The sequence below is a fragment of the Nelusetta ayraudi genome, unplaced genomic scaffold (genome assembly GCF_046127955.1).
Source record: "Nelusetta ayraudi isolate G7.1 ecotype Tasmania unplaced genomic scaffold, CSIRO-AGI_Nayr_v1 ptg000088l, whole genome shotgun sequence".
Taxonomy (NCBI): domain Eukaryota; kingdom Metazoa; phylum Chordata; class Actinopteri; order Tetraodontiformes; family Monacanthidae; genus Nelusetta; species Nelusetta ayraudi.
This window is the reverse complement of record NW_027466138.1, coordinates 414,485-432,339: the sequence shown is the minus strand read 5'-3', so window position 1 is coordinate 432,339 and position 17,855 is coordinate 414,485. Positions and strand designations below refer to the sequence as shown.

The 17,855-nt window shown below is 42.0% G+C and overlaps 1 protein-coding gene and 1 long non-coding RNA gene across 3 annotated transcripts in view; both read left to right on the top strand.

Annotated features, from left to right (window-relative positions):
• The first annotated feature begins 95 nt into the window (after nt 1-95).
• Nucleotides 96-4,375, top strand: LOC142901458 (uncharacterized). 2 transcript variants are annotated; one of them, XR_012928982.1, is made up of 3 exons: nt 96-188; nt 570-860; nt 4,289-4,375. It is a non-coding gene; the product is annotated as an uncharacterized LOC142901458 (long non-coding RNA). The 2 variants fall into 2 exon arrangements; XR_012928981.1 differs by lacking the exon at nt 4,289-4,375 and adding an exon at nt 983-1,023.
• Nucleotides 4,376-5,097: 722 nt separating this feature from the next.
• vps13d (vacuolar protein sorting 13 homolog D) overlaps nt 5,098-17,855 on the top strand; it is a 38,470-nt gene continuing 25,712 nt past the window's right edge. Inside the window, exons 1-21 of the mRNA XM_076045973.1 lie at nt 5,098-5,331; nt 5,436-5,673; nt 6,506-6,624; nt 6,916-6,993; nt 7,490-7,680; nt 7,867-7,947; nt 8,116-8,232; nt 8,583-8,687; nt 9,212-9,382; nt 10,339-10,439; nt 10,633-10,801; nt 11,063-11,164; nt 11,294-11,486; nt 12,134-12,313; nt 13,048-13,178; nt 13,330-13,384; nt 13,700-13,867; nt 14,855-14,985; nt 15,065-15,197; nt 15,294-17,513; nt 17,620-17,771. Coding sequence (XP_075902088.1) covers nt 6,528-6,624; nt 6,916-6,993; nt 7,490-7,680; nt 7,867-7,947; nt 8,116-8,232; nt 8,583-8,687; nt 9,212-9,382; nt 10,339-10,439; nt 10,633-10,801; nt 11,063-11,164; nt 11,294-11,486; nt 12,134-12,313; nt 13,048-13,178; nt 13,330-13,384; nt 13,700-13,867; nt 14,855-14,985; nt 15,065-15,197; nt 15,294-17,513; nt 17,620-17,771 — 4,575 coding nt within the window. The 5' untranslated portion in view covers nt 5,098-5,331; nt 5,436-5,673; nt 6,506-6,527. The remainder of the gene's footprint in view (nt 5,332-5,435; nt 5,674-6,505; nt 6,625-6,915; nt 6,994-7,489; nt 7,681-7,866; nt 7,948-8,115; nt 8,233-8,582; nt 8,688-9,211; nt 9,383-10,338; nt 10,440-10,632; nt 10,802-11,062; nt 11,165-11,293; nt 11,487-12,133; nt 12,314-13,047; nt 13,179-13,329; nt 13,385-13,699; nt 13,868-14,854; nt 14,986-15,064; nt 15,198-15,293; nt 17,514-17,619; nt 17,772-17,855) is intronic.

Here is a 17,855-nt window from a genome sequence, read left to right as displayed (position 1 = left end):
TTTGAACTAAGTTCATTGGAGTGAAAAGTCTCAAAACTATTCTGTAACGTTTACAGAGCTGACCTATTACATGTTTCATATATCGTTATCAGATTTCGAAACGGAGGGATGCAATTTTCTGGCCTCGCTGCTCCTGATGGGGGTCATGGGGTCGTTCCTGGAGACCATGATGCAACCTGCCAAACCAGGTGTGCCAGTCCCACCGCCAATGAGGTTTTTTGTTTTGCCCATGGATCAGTGGGGTTTTCCTCTGTCTTCAGAAGTTTGACATGGTCTAATCATCAGGAAAACTCTGTATTAATAAGAAGACATAGTTCATATTTCCAAGCTCTTTATCTGAATGAATGTGTTTTATGACCTGGCCTTTGTTTAAGGCTGGTATAAAATTCCTCTTCCTTCAGTGAAAAGTCTCAAATCGTAAACTATTGTGTAAAGTTTACAGAGCTGACCTATTACAACATGTTTCAAGATTTGCAACCTTCTCCATCTTCTCTCTTCCCAATGTCATGCAACACAAATTTAAAGCTCATGATGTATTACATATATAAAGGCTTGTATATGATTCACAGTGCATTGCTGCTGCTGCAACGGCCAGTGTGGCAAAGTGGAAGCGCAGCCTCCCCGCTATGGCCGCCCCGCCGTGGCCGCCGCGCGCCCTCCCCGCCGTGGCCGCCGTGCCGTGGCAGCGCGGCCTCCCCGCCGTGGCCGCCGTGGCGTGGCAGCGCGGCCTCCCACGGCGGGCAGCACAGAAGGGCAGCCTCCCAGCCGTCGCCGCAGAACGGATTAAATCGCGTGTGTGTTTTTTTTTTGGTTTTTTTCCTCATGTCTCACCTCACCAGGAGCCCTCTGGTGCCCCCCAGGTGAGGCACGCTTCACACTTGGAACACAAGTGTTTTTCTAATGTGTCGTCAATAACTTTGTGAGAATTCATCTGTATTGTACGTCACTGCTGCTGACAACAGTTTCCTGTTCTTTTTTTCAGTTCAGCCGCCTGGATGTCCAATAAAAGAGTTTTGTTCCAAAGTCGAGGCTTTTCCTTCAGACGCTGCTGAAAGCATTACTGCATCACCCTCCATTGGCCACCAGGAGTATCACACTCAATAATCCTTCTTCAATACTGAACCGGGCTCCTTACCTTTACACAGGGACCACGAAAACATGCTTTATTCCTACATGTTGATCTTCATTCCAAGGGACATTTCCACCCTGAGCACTGCTCACACTTTGTGCTCCGTTGTTTCAATGCAGAGTGGCCTATTGACAACATGCTGCCTTTTGTAGTCGCTGACAAACTTGACATTTGCCTCCGTGTGAGACATCACGTTGTTCTTGCAGGACTGGCATATGATTTCTGAATGTGTGTGTGGGGGGAGATGAGGGTGTGGGGGGCAAGGTAAGGCAGCTTTATTTAGATTGTAGATTTCATACACAAGGCAATACATATACATATATATGTATGTATATATGTTTGTATGTATATATACATGTATGTATGTATATGTATATATATGTATGTGTATATGTATATACATGTATATGTATATATATATACATATATATATGTATGTGTATATGTATATACATGTATATGTATATATATACATGTATATATGTATATATATATATATATATATATATATATATATATATATATATATATATATACATATACATGTATATACATATACACATACATATATACATATATATATATATATATGTATATGTATATATATATATATATATATATATATATGTATATATATATATATATATATATATATATATATATATATATATATATATATATATATATATATACATATATATATATATGTATATATATGTACGTATATTTATACATGTATATATACTGTGTGTGTGTGTGTGTGTGTGTGTGTGTGTGTGTGTGTGTGTGTGTGTGTGTGTGTGTGTGTGTGTGTGTGAAAAACATAGTACTACCCAGCCACCTGGTACTGAGAGATGTGAGATGAGAGAGAGAGATGTGAGGAAAAAAAAGTACGACCCAGCCGCCTGTATCCCTCCTCCAGCCATGACCGACTGGTGGACCTGGTCTATTTATTTATTCATACATTTATTTTTTTTAGAAAGACGAACTGATGCTCAGCTGTATATCGGCTGCCCATCAACTATGCTATCCCACAATTTGGCGAAAATAGATTCCTTATGCGACGGACGTAAAATGTTTGCCAGTGGAAATGGTGCATGTGTAACAGGATCATTTATGTTTTAATAATAATTGTAGAAGAAGCTGGATATTATTTTGTATAATTTCACAAAATTTAGTAGTAACACCTGACAATTAAGCCTCCTTTGTTTAATGTGGAACATTTGTCTCCAAGCTTCAGTCCCCTATGGACACCTGTTGGGGGCACACACACCCTATATAACAGTTTTCTCGCCTCACCTCTTCCCTTTTGTTCCGTGTGCTCCGTGGGAGAGGAGCAACTGTGAAGACTTTTAATTTCACAATTTGGTTGTAATGTCAATTTGTGTAGGGGGCTCCACATATGTATCAGCAGTTGACAGAGGATTTTGTATTGCACTTTCTGTTGTCAGTTACCAGAATAAACGGAGATAGCCTCCAGAGCTGAACACGGTGCGGGTCACTCAAACTCAACACAACGCAAACAACACGATTCAACCGGTTACACGTGCATGACGCAAATTAATCTACTGTCATAAATCGGGGGAATATCGGAAAAGTGTAGTATTTGTAATTTTACTACGGAGTCCCGTCGAGAAAGTTCAAGCGCACACGCACAACTCACGCCGCGCCATCTTTTCTTCGTCCAGGTCCCGCTCCGGAACTGGTACGGACAAACTGCTCCATGAAATGACTGAAATGGAAACTTTCATTGTTACTTAACTTATACTTTATAAAATATCTTTGTTCTTTCTCGTAAACCAAGTTCAGCGAGAAAGTAGTTGTACGAGAAAAGTTTGCAATCGAAATCAGTGCGATAGGGTTAGCTTGAAATATATGCTTCTTGTAATCTGTTGCTACGTGGGAGAAAATATTGACTTAATATGCCGTAGTGTTTTTTTCCGTTCCCGAAACGTTGGGTTAAATTTGCGCAGAGATGCTCGGTGAATTTCTAAATGGGCAGCTACCGGACCGGGGAGTCGCTTTATGCGCATTTCAGTTTTTAATAAGTGAAAATGTAAAAATCCACACCATTGACTATACGGTATAGAAGACTCCCACTCGGAAACTCACTGATCTCACTTCAACACATTTCCAGTCTGTCACTGCAACTGCAAGTTTTCTGCCTAATGTAGCTTGTATGTGCTTTTTTCTGGAAAAACACTGTGAATAATGGCGGGAATACCATGTGGACTACTATCACAGGCTGATGTGGCAGGGGTTCGACTTCCTGCAGCAGGCTCTGGTGGCGGAGCTGCAGCGGCTTTTAAACCGACCAGGTGTGCCAGTCCCACCGCCAATGAGGTTTTTTGTTTTGCCTATTGATCAGTGAGGTTTTCCTCTGTCTTCAGAAGTTTGACATTGTCTAATCATCAGGAAAAACTGTATTAATAAGAAGACATAGTTCATGGTATAAAATTCCTCTTCCTTCAGTGAAAAGTTTCAAATAGTGAACTATTGTGTAAAGTTTACAGAGCTGACCTATTACAACATGTTTCAAGATTTGCAACATTCTCCATCTTCTCTCTTCCCAATGTGATGGAACACAAATTTAAAGCTCATGATGTATTACATATACACGCTTGTATATTATTCATATTATTCCTGATGGGAGCGCTGGAGCGATGAGGACGCTCTTGCACCTTCTGGGCTATTTATCACTTTGATGCACTGTGAAACGGGGACACGATGGAATTAGAAGAGATGCTGGCACCCGACAGAAGGTCAGTTTTGTACACTGTGATTTCAGTGTAACACAGTTCAATAAGTGCAGCTGCAAGTTTTCTGCCTAATGTAGATTGTATGTACTTTTTTTCCCCTTAAAAAACACTGTGTTCGAGGCAGCAAGGTGCTACTGCTGCTGCTGCTGCTCTTACCCGTGTGGTTGCGTGGCGGCCCAGCCTCGCCGCAACCCACCACGCAGTTGCAGGAACCTGCCTGCGCTGCCCTGCTCTGCCTGCGCCGCCTCAACGCAATACCTGCAGTTCGTCAAGGAGGTGTGTGTGTGTGTGTGTCATATAGTCAATAATTTACTGTTCAAGAAAAAACATTTGACATGAGAGAATTCATCTGTATTGTATGTCACTGCTGCTAGCAACTCTTTCCTGTTCTTTTTTTCAGTTTGCCAGGATGTTCAGCAAATATTTTTCATTAATCATGTAATAATAATTGATTCTGTTCCAAATAAATAAAATGTTCTGGATATAACTAGTGTGTTGCTTTTATCTAGAATGCAATGCATGTCCAGTAAAGAACACATGCACATACACAAAATAACATTTTTACAAGTATGTGAGTATGGAAATATATTGTTTTTACCTTCAAATATGAAACAGTCAATGTTATAGTAACTTTGTATTTAAACACCATCGTCTCTGTGTCAGTTGATGGTGCATTGCACTGTTGTCCATGTCTGATTCATAAGAAAGATTTTACGTTTATTGTTTCATTTCAAGATGAGAAACTGGTTCAATAGAATAAAACTATTCTATTGAAGAGAACCGCAAGATATATGTTAAAGTGGAAAAGATAGGGCAGAAATAAAGTTGGGGATGTTGAAACTGACAACATTTTAAAGCAATGGGAATTTGGTGGCATGTAATACTGAGGATTAAAGAGACAGAGCTGGTCGATTGAGGGAAATGGGAACATTTAAAGTGGATAGAGTGGTCCAAGTGGATAAAGGGGTAATTCTTGGCATACAAATAGAGGTCTCTATGGATGAAATTCAAGGGATTCTTAAAGGAGGTCGTGGAAAGGAGCCAAGAAGACGGTGCACATTTAGAGAAGGGGAGAAGAAAGAAAGACAGTGAAATCATTTTTGCTAACATTGAGGAATAAATACTCACTATGTGTGTGTGTGGGTGTGTGTGGGTATCGCTGCTCAATACCCTCTCGTAACTCCAGTATTTGTTTTTGTCACGTGACCGGAAGTACGTCAGGTAACTCGCCGGATCACGGAAGTGTATTTTGTTGTTGTTGTAGACTACCAGCGATACGCAAATCAGGAGGCTTTGAACACAACAACCTTCAAATCCCGACGACCTGTTTCTCTCGTTCATGCCGCAACACTGTGTGTGTGCGTGTATCCACACACGCGCAGCTGCCGGAAATCAGTTCCGTCGAACGCTTTCTTTGCATTAGCCAAAGTTGCTAACTGTCAGGTGGGTCGAACTCCTGAGTGCTGGAGTTTGGTTCGTTTGCTCATGAGCAGGATTTTTTTTTTTTTACCTTTCTAACTGTGCTCTCTCCTGTGTCTGCAGGTGAGGCCAGTGTGTGTATGTGTGTGTCGCGGAATGGCAGCAGCCTGTGTGTGTGTTGACTGAGTCACTGCTCCACTGGACGGTACCAGGCCCCGGAGGTTCTCCAGCAGCACTGGGCTCCACACAGCCATTATGACCTCATGTTGACACAATCATGATCCAGGTTCAGTCAATACGATAAGTATCGCTGAGGATTCGCCCATTTGGCCCGAGTCCCGGAGTTTGAAAGCTTCCAAACTGATGGTAAGTAACTCTAAACCTTCCCGAACGTCATCTCTCGCCTCTGCAACTCTTTAAAGTTGGTGTCACTCGGAATGACGTCGGCCAATGTCATTCCTTATCACATAGATAGTAAACAAAAAGTGTCATTATTTCTAATGCAGTGTGTTGTACGGCCTTGTCAACTCGTAGTTTATTTTAGGAACAAGTTTGGCTGTTGAATTGATTTAGCATGACAGCTTGCAGTCACACTGCAGCGTGTTCGCACTGTCACCTGAGCTGTCATAGTTTCACTTCTGGACCAGGAACATGACCTGTTCTGCAGCTCGGTGGAGATATCCTGTCTAGTTATCACTGTTGAATTGCCTTATTTTAATTGTTTTTAATATCCATCCATCCAGCCATCGCTTTTTAGTTTCAGTTTTGTTTTGTTTTGTTTTGTTTTGCTTTTTGTTTTGTTTTTACAAATCTATTAAAATAAAAATACAAATAACATTTGATCAAAGTATGTTTGTAACAGTGGGACTTCCCAGAAGCTTCTACAGCTTATGAACAGGGGCCCAGACACCAAACAGCAACCATAAGTCACAAATCAATTTCCCATTTCCACCCAAACCAAGCCAACCTAAAACCCCCAAACTTCCTCAGATTCCTCAGATACAAAGAAACTCACACAGACACAAACACTTCAGATCCTGGCACATGAAAATACATACACTACATACATACATACACTGAAGAGAGAAATCCATCATTTAAAATCCTCAACTGTCATCATCCACTCATCCATCAGTGTCAGGCGTCCATGACGGTTGTAGTTTTCAAACATAACATTTTGTTTCTTGTCTGGTGGCAGCTTTCATCATCCCAGAGGCAGAATGTTGGAGGGTCTTGTTGCCTGGGTATTAAACACGTACCTGGGCAAGTATGTCAGCAATCTCAACACGGATCAGCTGTCCATCGCCTTGCTAAAAGGTAACAACTACTTGTGCATCACATTAGTGAAATCTTAGCGACTGTGGTCGAATACATCAGATTATTAAAGTACCGAAGAAAGAAGGGAAATATCCTCTATCTGTAGGATCTTTGTTTTTCTACATATTTTTCACCAAACTCTTTCAGAGTTTTGCGTGACCACCCACTCATTAAACCAAGCCGGTTGTAACAGTCAACATAGTACAGATTAACCCTCGTGGATTGGGTGAATAGTACACCCAACGCATTGTTCAACTGTAATGTTTTTGCTGTCTTTCTGTCCTCCAACAGGAGCTGTGGAGCTGGAGAACCTGCCCCTCAGACGAGATGCTCTCCGAGAGTTTAATCTGCCGTTTGAGGTCAAAGCAGGTTGGTTACACCCAAAGCTGTGCTTTCATTTGTGAGATTTTGTTTTAGTTTTTGTCATCATTTACACTGATTCTAGTTCACTTTTAATTACATTTTTTTTTTTTTTTTAACATTTTACCTTTCCAATCTTATTTTTCACGATTAAGATTCAAGAAGGGTCGTCACGTTGGTCCAGCCACTGTGTATATGTGTACATATGTGTGTATGTATGTATTGGGGATGAGGCACTGATACCAAACAACATTCCTCAGCAGGTTTTTCTAGAAGAAGTTTCACTGCAGTACAAACACATACAGCTGGTATCGGCACATATTTTACGAGTACTAGTACTTGGCCCCAGTGTCGGTACTGATACCCGATACTGGCATTGGTATCGGTGCATCCCTAATATGTATAATGATATGTACTCATATGTCTGTATATGTATTTTTTCCTCAGCCCCGTCTCACTTGTTCCTCTCCATTAACACAGTGTTGTGTTTCCTTTGTACTTGCAGGTTTTATTGGGAAGATCACTCTGCAGATCCCCTTCTATCGACCCCACAGTGACCCATGGGAGATTTCCATGTCTCAGCTCAACCTGGTCATCGGCCATGCGAAGGTGGAGGACTATGATGAGGAGAAGGAGAAGGAAGAGGAGAGAGAACGCAAAAAGTACCTCCTGAAGGCTCTAGAGGACAAATTCAAAGTATGTACAATGTTGCTGTTTTTTCTGTTCAGTCCATTTAATGTTGTCAATGCGCATTTTATTTCTTCAGAGTTTTGGGTAATGATTTTAAAAGCTTTGCCAAATAAGAGTATTGTTATTGGATATCCTTTTTAATCTGGACTGCATCACGTATTGATCTGCCCGGAATGTGTGTGTGTCCTGTAGAGTGAGCGCGATCAGAGAGGAGAGTCCTACTGGTACTCTGTGACCGCCTCGGTGGTCGCCAGGATTGTAGAAAACATTGAGGTGAGCCACCCAATTTAACTGAAAATATCCCACGCAAAAACAAATGTTCACTTTCTTATTTCTACTCATCATCTTTAAGATTTGGGCTCTTGCTGTAAATGAAGTTTTCTTTGAGTTGAGCATTTCCCTGATTTTCCAACGTAACTCTGATGTTTTTACCTTTTCTAGCTGAAGATCCAAGATGTGCATCTTAGATTTGAGGACGACTTCTCTAATCCGGAGAATCCCTTTGCGTTTGGGATTTGCATCACCAAGGTGTATGCCCAGAACCCTTCCAAAGAGGCGGTGGGTATTACTTGAGGTCGTCTCACACTCACTTCATGACTTATGACAGAGTAACGAGTGTCAGGACTCCTTCCTTCCTTCCTTCCTCAGAACTCCAGCCTGGCCTCAATGTCATAATAATAATAATAATAATAATAATAATAATAATAATAATAATAATGATAATAATAATAATAATAATAATAATAATAATAATAATAATCATCATCATTTCCTCAATGTCCAATGTTTGACAAACTCACTATTTTACTGATGAGGTTTATGTTTCCAGGTTGGCTCCTCTCCTTCAACTTTATTCAGAATATCATGTTCACATTTCTATTTTTTCAATTATTTTTTTTTTGTTGCAGTGCCAGAAACTCATCCGGCAAAAGCAGTTTGAGATCGAAGACTTCTGTGTGTACTGGGACTCAGAGTGTGAGATGCTGGGAAGACACCCTGAAAATCAGATCCAGGTCTGTCATTGAGCAGAGGCCTGCTGGTGCTGGCTTCCAACACTGGGCTGTCGTCTCGCCCCGTCTCGCATTTTCTTGTATAGATATACATATTTATGTATGTGTACATGTATATGAATGTGTACATACTGTATATGTATGTATATTATATGGATACATTATACATTGGGCTCAGATGTTGAGTTAACAATGATGTTTTTATCATGAGAGAGTTTTAAGAGAGTTTGGTATTCGTAAGTAAGTAGTGAATATTTCAAGTATATATATGTATATATATATATATTTATATATATATATATATATATATATATATATATATATATATATATATAAAAATATATATATATATATATATATATATATATATATATTTATATATATTTATATATATTTATATATATTTAATGGCCTTGTTGAGTTGTTCATGTCAATCAGAGTGTCTTATTGGTGGACTGCAAATGCATCGCAGACATGTGCTATCCCTGAGGAAAGCTTGACTCCTGGCCTTATTTGTCACCGTGCAGGATCTGATGACCAAGTGCATGCAGAGCCACGAGCATCAGTACATCTTTGAGCCAGTGCGTGCCTCCGTGCTGCTGAGGAGAAACACCTCCAAGGAGCCTCTCAGGCCCAGAAACAGCCCCAGAATTGAGAGCCAGGTCCAGCTGGAGCCCACCTCCCTGCGCATGTCACAGGTCTGGATCGTCAATGTCTTTAACCTACACCAGCGGCGATGGGCTATTGTGATGAAAGATGTATAATGGCAATGACGTTACCTTGGGCCCACAGCAATGACCTCAGCTTTACTGCTCTCACCGCTCCACTGAAAGCGCCTGCACTTCTTCGTTCACTCCAGTTGGAGAATTAAAATGAAATCTGCTTTACTTTTTGACCGCCGACATGAACAGTGTTGAAGCTACAATACAGCTTGTATAAATACAAAATACAGAACATTGCATATGATGATGAAAACCAAGCGGATCCGGTCATTGACTTCCTGCTTTGATTGGCACGGTTGCCAAGTGTCAAGCGTAAAAGAATAGAACGGCCGTGTGTTTTCACAAAGTGAGGTAGTTTCACATTTCTGGGACTTTGCAGGTTCCAAAAATTATTGTTATGCTTTCTAAGGTGTAAAGATAAAGACTACAGCTATCTAAGTATCAAAGTCTCCTCCCAACATAATCTCATCTTTAGTCCATGCCAAATTAGACAAACATTCCGAAAAATGTATCCTACAAAAGAAGCGTTTGGCCCAACGGGACAATAAACAATAAGGAATTCATCAGATTTTAACAAATGATTTGTTCAAGAAATTGCTGTGTTGAAAATGCAGGTCAGAAAAGATGAAACCACAGCATCACAGTCCTGCAAAGAATGAGTGACTTCATGAATATTCTTTCCTCATGAACATTGGTAATATGGAAAGGAAATGGAGAATAAACAAGAAACACCGCACAATGAATCCATGTTATGTAGAAACACAGTCTGTTAAGATATTAATTCTGAGCCTTGTGGCTCTCACTGGTGGCTCTTTCACTGTCACTCAGGGTTTTAGTGGCACTCTCTTTCTTTCATACGGTTGAGACTTTTCCTTCCAGTAGTGTTGAAACATACGCCAACTTGTGACATCAGTGTGGCTGCCTGTCTCTAGGTCCAGTATCAGCAGCTGATGATCTTCCTGAAAGAGCTGGACCGCCGTGAGAGGGAGCTGCGCGTCCGAAAGTGGAGGCCCAAAGTTCCTGTTTCTTCAAAGTAAAAGCACAGACCTGGAACTGTTCTAACTTTTCAACTGAGCGAACAAATACAAAATCCAAAACATTTTGTTTTTATTATCTACAAGACACAATTAAATTTGGTTGAACATGTTTCATGCGTTGAATTATTAGTTTGTCTCCTTTTATATATTGAAGTCTCTGTAAAATGTTTTTTTTTTTTCTTTCCCCAGCTGCCGGCAATGGTGGCTGTTTGCCATTGAGGCAAACCTCAGTGAAATCAGGGAGAAGCACTGGAGAGGAAACTGGGACTTTGCAGTGCTGCGGGCGCGGGACGTCCAGACCTACACCAGCCTCTACTTCAGGAAGCTGAAAGGAATCCCTCTCTGTCCGGAGGAGAAGGTGCGGGAAGAGAGTAGAGTGTAGAATACAGTGTTGAACCAGACTGGAGAGCATCTGTCTCCTTTATGGGAGAAGCTGAAGGTTACTAGCAAATTGACTCTATATACAAATATGGTAGCATGAGGACACAAGTGGAGAATATTTGAAAAGAAATTGTTTAAAACTACATGTGCCAATGTCACTGAAGGCACCGAATCAAAGCATGGGTGTGAATTTCCAATCAAAGCACATCACCTGATGTTTTTGTGTGTGACCGTCCAGAGTGAGTTGGAGCGAGTAGAAGAAGAGCAGACGTTTCAGGAGCTGCAAAGTCTTCGGCAGATTGTCTACGACTGGTTCCAAAAAGAGGAAGAAATTGCAGAGGTAATCTTGAAGAGTTCAACAGTAAAACCAGCAGAGTGTCTATGAGCAGCCATATTTCCACCACCGTGACAACAGCTGGCTGATCATTGAGTTTCCATCGGTGACTGTGTGATGCTTTTTGTCCTTCAGAATGTGCGAGAGCCCAACACTGAGCCTCCGGCCAGCTCTCCCTCTCCATCCATCCCTGAGAGTGGGAGCACAGGGATGATCCAGTACCTGCACTCCTGGTTTCCAGGGTGGGGGGGCTGGTACGGCGTTGCACAGGGCGCTGATGGGCCTCCGGAAGAACTCCTCGCTAGTCCTTCCTCTTGGAATATTCTTGGTAAGAAACTTCCGCGAGGTGTGGTGTAACTGTAAAAAAAATTCCTTGGACTCAGGAGTTTCCTCGTCAACGCTGTTGACATTTTAGGTCACATGATTGCACCTCATTGTCTCCCCCCTTTCCAACTCATTCCAATAGGGTCTAACTTTCTGAACTGGCAAATATCCAGTCTTGGCTCCTAACCCTCCATCGGCTCATTAATGCTGTTTTTTTTACATCTATCCATCTGTCTATCTGTCTATCTGTCTATCTGTCTATCTATCTATCTATCTATCTATCTATCTGTCTATCTGTCTATCTATCTATCTATCCAGCAAGCACACTTTTTTGTGGGGGTCTGCCCCAACCTATCCCGGCGACCTCACTTGGTAGCAATATCTGAACATCTAAATCCCTATCTTGATAAGTGTAGTGCAAACATATCTGTTTTCTTTTTTTACTCCAACAATGATGTTGCTCGGTTTTCAAAATGACGTCAATCCTGAATTACTTGAAAGTCACTGATTTACTGTGCCAGGTCGTAAATCAGGTTTGCTTGTGGCGCGTTTGCTACATGCTTACGTTCTTTACTTGCAAGCATACATTTCCATGACCTGCATCTGAGCCATTTTGATCCCTAACCTTGTAATTTCTCGCTCCACCCGCAGACACAGATGATTTTTTCAGTCCACTGGAAGACACTCAGTCCCTGAACACGTTCACCAAGCAGGATCACCTGTTTGCTCGACTGGAGTTCTTACTGCAGAAGGGAACTGTGACGCTTTTCCTCCAGGAAAAGGCCGGCGACAAACTGCAGGAGAGTGGAGTCATCCAGCTGGAGTTTGCAGGTCAGTAAGCTGCAGCAGTGTTGCAGTAGATGCACGTTGGTGTGGATCGTATGAAGCTTCCCTTCCTTGTCATTGCAGGTTAAGGTTGAGTTCACACTAAATGCATGCATTTCATGCTCAGTGAGAACCCCTGTTGTGCAGCTGTGGCCGTCGTCAATGCAGCCGAGCTTTTGCTGCCGACTTACTTTGGCACCTTTTAAATTGCTGCAATTTATATTTCACTGCTGCTGATACCAGTATGCTGCAGCTCGATAGAGGCAATTCTCATCATTAGAAGCACATTGGGTCTTTAGATCAGTCAGATCAGTCGCCTGCAAATGCTTGAATTGCAGACTGCACTACAACTGTCTGACTGCAGCTGAAGGTGTACTGTGTGTGAGCAATGACGGTGTTCTCTATGTTATGCTTTTAAAAATTGCTGAAATATGTCCAGGTGAAGGAACTGACATATGATACATGGGGAAATATATTTAAATTAAACAAACATTTTATCAGAAGATATTTTTGGTTTGGGCTCAGAAATGCAATTTATATATATATATATATATATATATTTTTTTTTTTTTTTTTTTTTTTTTTTATTCCAGTCTCACTTTTTGAATATTCTGTCTGTTTAATTCCAAATGGGCCTGTTACAATAAGAGACTTATTTGTCACAAAATACTATAATTATGTGGCCCGCTAGGTGTCTCACTGCCTCGACCTCATTATTATTTGAAACGGTTTATTCAAAGGAGTGAAGGTGATTGTGGAGTCTCTGCCTCGCACCGAGTCTTCTCTGCTGTCTGTGAAACTGAGCACTTTGTTCCTGAGAGACTTGACGACACAAGGAACCATTTTCCCAGTCCTGGTGTCTCCTAAACCGGTGAGCAGCGATGAATAGCGGCATGTTGGAGGCACATTTAGTATCAGAAAGATGAGCTCAAAAACGGATTCACAGTTACATGTTATTGATTTCACTTTCAGTCGTGTTTTTCACCGCCATCGATTCCTTAATGCCATTTCTCATGTTGCAGGACAAAGTTGTTGTTGCCAGTCAGGAACCTTCTTCCCAGTCCAGCAACACCTCTGGTACCATTTACATTTTTTGTTGCAATAATTGACCAATAGTGTGAATATCCGTTTCCTGACCTGTTTCCTGAGAAAATGTATGTAAACTACCTGCATATAAAGGATCTGTTTTCAAAATGTTCAACATATAAATGAGAAGATACACTTATTTTAATAACTAAGCATAAAAACGATTGCTTTTGCTATATCCAAAATATTTAATGCAGTACTATTGTATATCAAGACTTGAGATGTATATGGGAGGCAACATATCTTCTTCTGCATCATTGCTCATGCAGTTGACTCTTTGTCTTGTTGCCTTTATTTGTACTACAGATTCCTCTTCAATGCCAGTGTTTCAAATGTTTTATGAGCGCAATCCTGCAAGGTGTAAGTACGACCGAAGACTGGAAGTGAGCACCAGTCCCTTAAACATCATCTGCAACCCGCTGGCCATGAAGAAAGTCAGTGAGTTCTTCTACAAGGGCAAAGTTCATACCTCAGGTCAGTCCCAAAACATTCAGTCTTGTTTCATTTCCTGCTTGAGATTTAATTTACATGCAGATGGTAAAATACACTGTCACAGAAAGATATTCAGATAAATAAAGATATATTCATATTTTATTATTGAAATGGTTCCTTTCTACCCAGTGTACCTGAGCTCTAACTAACAAATAAAATCCATTTGGCTTTTTACCAGAAGTCATGCATTATAATGTTTAAAGAACAAAAGTAAACCAAGCTTTTTAGGTCTTTTGAGAACACTCGTAAGTTCCGATGATCGTGACCCTGAAGAAGCAAACAGTGAAACGTTTTGTACATGCAAGTAAAATTCAGCGAAAACTGTCCATATTCTGGGAATTCCGTCCTTGTCGCTCTACTTCAGCCTATTTCCATGAGAAAATGGCGAAGCTCACTGACGGGCCACCTGGAGGCTATTGTCTAGCCCAGGGGTGGGCCACCATGGGTTGACTGGTGGGGCCACAATGGATTGTTAAATGTGCCAGAGGGGCCGGAGCAGCAGCCGATGGATGGAGTGTTTTGGTGACCCATCTCATAGGAGGAAATGTAGGACAATGTAGAAATCATGTTGCTTTAGAGACTTAAAAATAAAGCAAAGCAAAGTTGCAACCAAATCAGTGTCTTTGAAGGCCCACGGTATTTTGCTATTTCTTGAAATGACTTTGAAAACACTGAAAACATGGAGGAAATACAACTATTTTATAACTTACGGGCTATTAATAGAATTTCTTCAAGTTCGACCGGCTGGATTTAAAAGCTTAACGGGCTGCTTACGGCCCCAGAACTGTAGTTTGCCCATGGCTGGTCTAATATCAGCCACCCGATTAGCTTTGGTGCTGCTTGCGCTGGTGGTCATTGATGCCTAGAAGGCCCATCATGTGGTGGCGCCACGCAATTGCGATCGATACACAGACATAGCGCTCATCGGATTCGTCTATAGTTATGGGAATATTCTCGATGATTGTCCAGGTTTTGGCTGCCAATCAGAGCTGGAGCTCAGAGTGGCGGAGGCGGCCAGGAGGCAGTACAACAAGCTGAAGATGCAGACCAAGGCAGAGATACGACAGACCATTGACCAGCTGTTGGTTGGAGAATTCATTGTAAGAGTCAAATCAACAGTAATTGCCATGCCATTGCTGGTAGTTTTTTCAATTGATGGTACTGTGTCTGTTTTTGAAGGAAAACGGCAAGCGGTGGACAATGAAGTTGGACATTTGTGCACCCCAAGTCATTTTCCCAGATGACTTCCAGTCAGGAGACCCATTGCTAGTTGTCGTTGATTTAGGCAGAATTCTTCTTACAAATTCTGAAGGTAACGCAAGTAACATTGTTACTAATGCAAAATGAAATCAATGTATCATTTGGTGTGTGACACTTCTAACTTATACTTTACTGTTTCTTTTTTAAGATGACAGAAAAGCCAACTCAAAAGCCACCCAACCTGAAAACGGAGACATGAGCGACGATGAGTATCAGACCCCACTTGCAACCCCGTCAGAGTCTCCACCACCTGAGTCAATCGTACCTCTGAACGAATCGGCCAAAACCCCAGATCATTCCAACATCACAATACCTGAGAGTACATGGACCTGCCGGGATAAGTTTTATGAAAAATATTCCCTGTCCTTCAAAGATATGCAGATAATGGTCGGTCGTTACAAGGACAACTGGAAACACATTCAAGAGAGTGAGGTAGGGCCCACGCACGTCGTTGAGAAGTTCAATGTCTTGTTGCAACTGGAGCAGAGACTGCGCTACACTTCAGACCCCAAGCTCCCTGGAGCTGTGCTGTCTGGAATTCTACCAGATCTCAAGATCCATATCAACTTTGAGAAGATGACTGCTCTCAGACGCTGTTTAGCTATGCTGAACAGTCCATCAGGTGGGACCAAAAGCCAGGGAACTCACTTGCCTGACAAGACCATTCTGAAGAAGGACAGCGCTTGGAAGTTGCAAAGTTCTGCTAAGAACTTAACCCAGAGTGTGATTACTTTGGAGCAGCACACACGTGACGTACTTGTAGAATCACGACTACTGCTCGCCGAATTTAACATCAATTACATGCAGCTTGGTGTGGAAAGTGAAGGCCGCTACATATCTGTTCTAAAGGTATTTGGCACGAAAGCACATTTTGTCAAACGGCCGTATGACGCAGATGTTTCATTGACGGTCCATGGTCTTCTGTTAGTAGATACCATGCAAACCTATGGCTCAGACTTCGATCTCCTGGTTGCTTCTCATAAGCATCCGAGTTTTGACTCACACATGGGCAACCTAAATGACAACCAACCTTCAACGCCTGTGTCGAGTAATGGCAGGTCCTGCCAACATCTGGAACATCCCACTGAAGTGTCCTCTGGTATGCCCACTGATGAGGCCACCACTGACAGTTCCTTTATGAAAGACAAGGAGGCCCTGATTAAACTGGAGTACCAGTTTGTGAGCTCAGACTGCCCTTCCATGAACCTTGATAGCTCTCTGCAGGTGATGAGCATGCAGATCAATAGCCTGGACATCATTGTTAACCCTGAGACTATGGTTGAGCTACTGAGGTTTCTACAGAAATCTTTCCCCAAAGAAGAAGGCACCTCTTGGATGTCAGGAGCCAATAATGTAAAGCAGCCGGCCAATGACGAGGAGACATACACAGTGATTTATGACCAGAACAAAGAGCTCACTGTGGAGATCCACCGCCTTAACCTTCTTCTCCTACGCACTGTGTGCAGTAGCACTTCCCAGGGCACAGAGAGGAAAGGGTTGAAAATTGCTACTGCTAGCATTACTGGTACCAAGGTTAATGTGTCCATGGGCAGTCGGCTGGACATCATTGGTACACTTGGATGCTTACAATTGGTGGACCTCACACAGGAAAGTGGTCGGAGCCTGTTTGTTGTCAGCATTGGCAGTGTTGAAGACAGTTCTCAAGTTCTTGGTGGATTAACAATCCTAACAGATACGGGGGATTCTCCTCCAGAAGCTTTGAATTTCCACCTCATGGAGAAAAGTGAAGGGGAATGTTCCTTACAACTTCAAATGGCCTCGTTTCATTACAACCATTCAGCCAAATTCTTGAAGGAGCTGAGTCTGTCTGCCAACGAGGTAGAAGACAATTTTCGATCTATGCTCAAACGTGCAGCTACCAAAGTGTCGACAGTCCTAGCCACCAAGACAGCGGAGTACAGTGGAATGGTTTCACTGTTTGAGACTCCCTCAAGGAGAACCAGGACTCAGAGCTGGGACTATCCTTTTGAGGACGAGGAAGATCTTTCCATGGAAATGCCTGAATCCACTCTTCAGACATTCTTGGTGAAGCTTACCCTCAATATCCACATTGAATCACCAGTTGTGTCAATTCCTCGAAAACCAGGACACCCTGAGCTGTTGGTTGGCCATCTTGGAAGCATCACCATACAGAATTTAATTCCTGGGCTAGACTCTGAAAACGAAAAATTGCAGGTCTTGGTGAGAGACATTCGTCTGTATTCCCTCAACATGACTGAGCTAGTTTTGAAGAGGGCACCTAAAGGGGACGCTGTTATCAGCATGTCATCGTCCCGCAGTTGCAGGGTCAATGATGAACCACAGTTCACACGTCATGACTTCTTTGAGTCCATCAGCCATGGTAAAGGTAAGGAAACTGTCTTTTTGAAAATACAGATTGATTAAATGCACATGGCAGTCAGGACATTTTGACGGGCAGGTTACATTTAAAATGAATTGTCTTTCTTCATTAGCGTTCCATATTTTGAAAGACACTACGGTAAAGTTTACCTTGGAGAAAGTTCATGTGGCTGAAGATGCCCAGTTCACCTTCCACACCACAGGAGACTCCTGCAACAGCACAGAGCTACTCAAGGTTGAGGGCAGATTTGTCAATCCTGTGCAGGTATTTATGCCATCATTTTAACTTTAAGCATAATCAGTAATTGTAGTAGCCAGTTTGAATGATTTAGGACCCGCCAGGATAAGG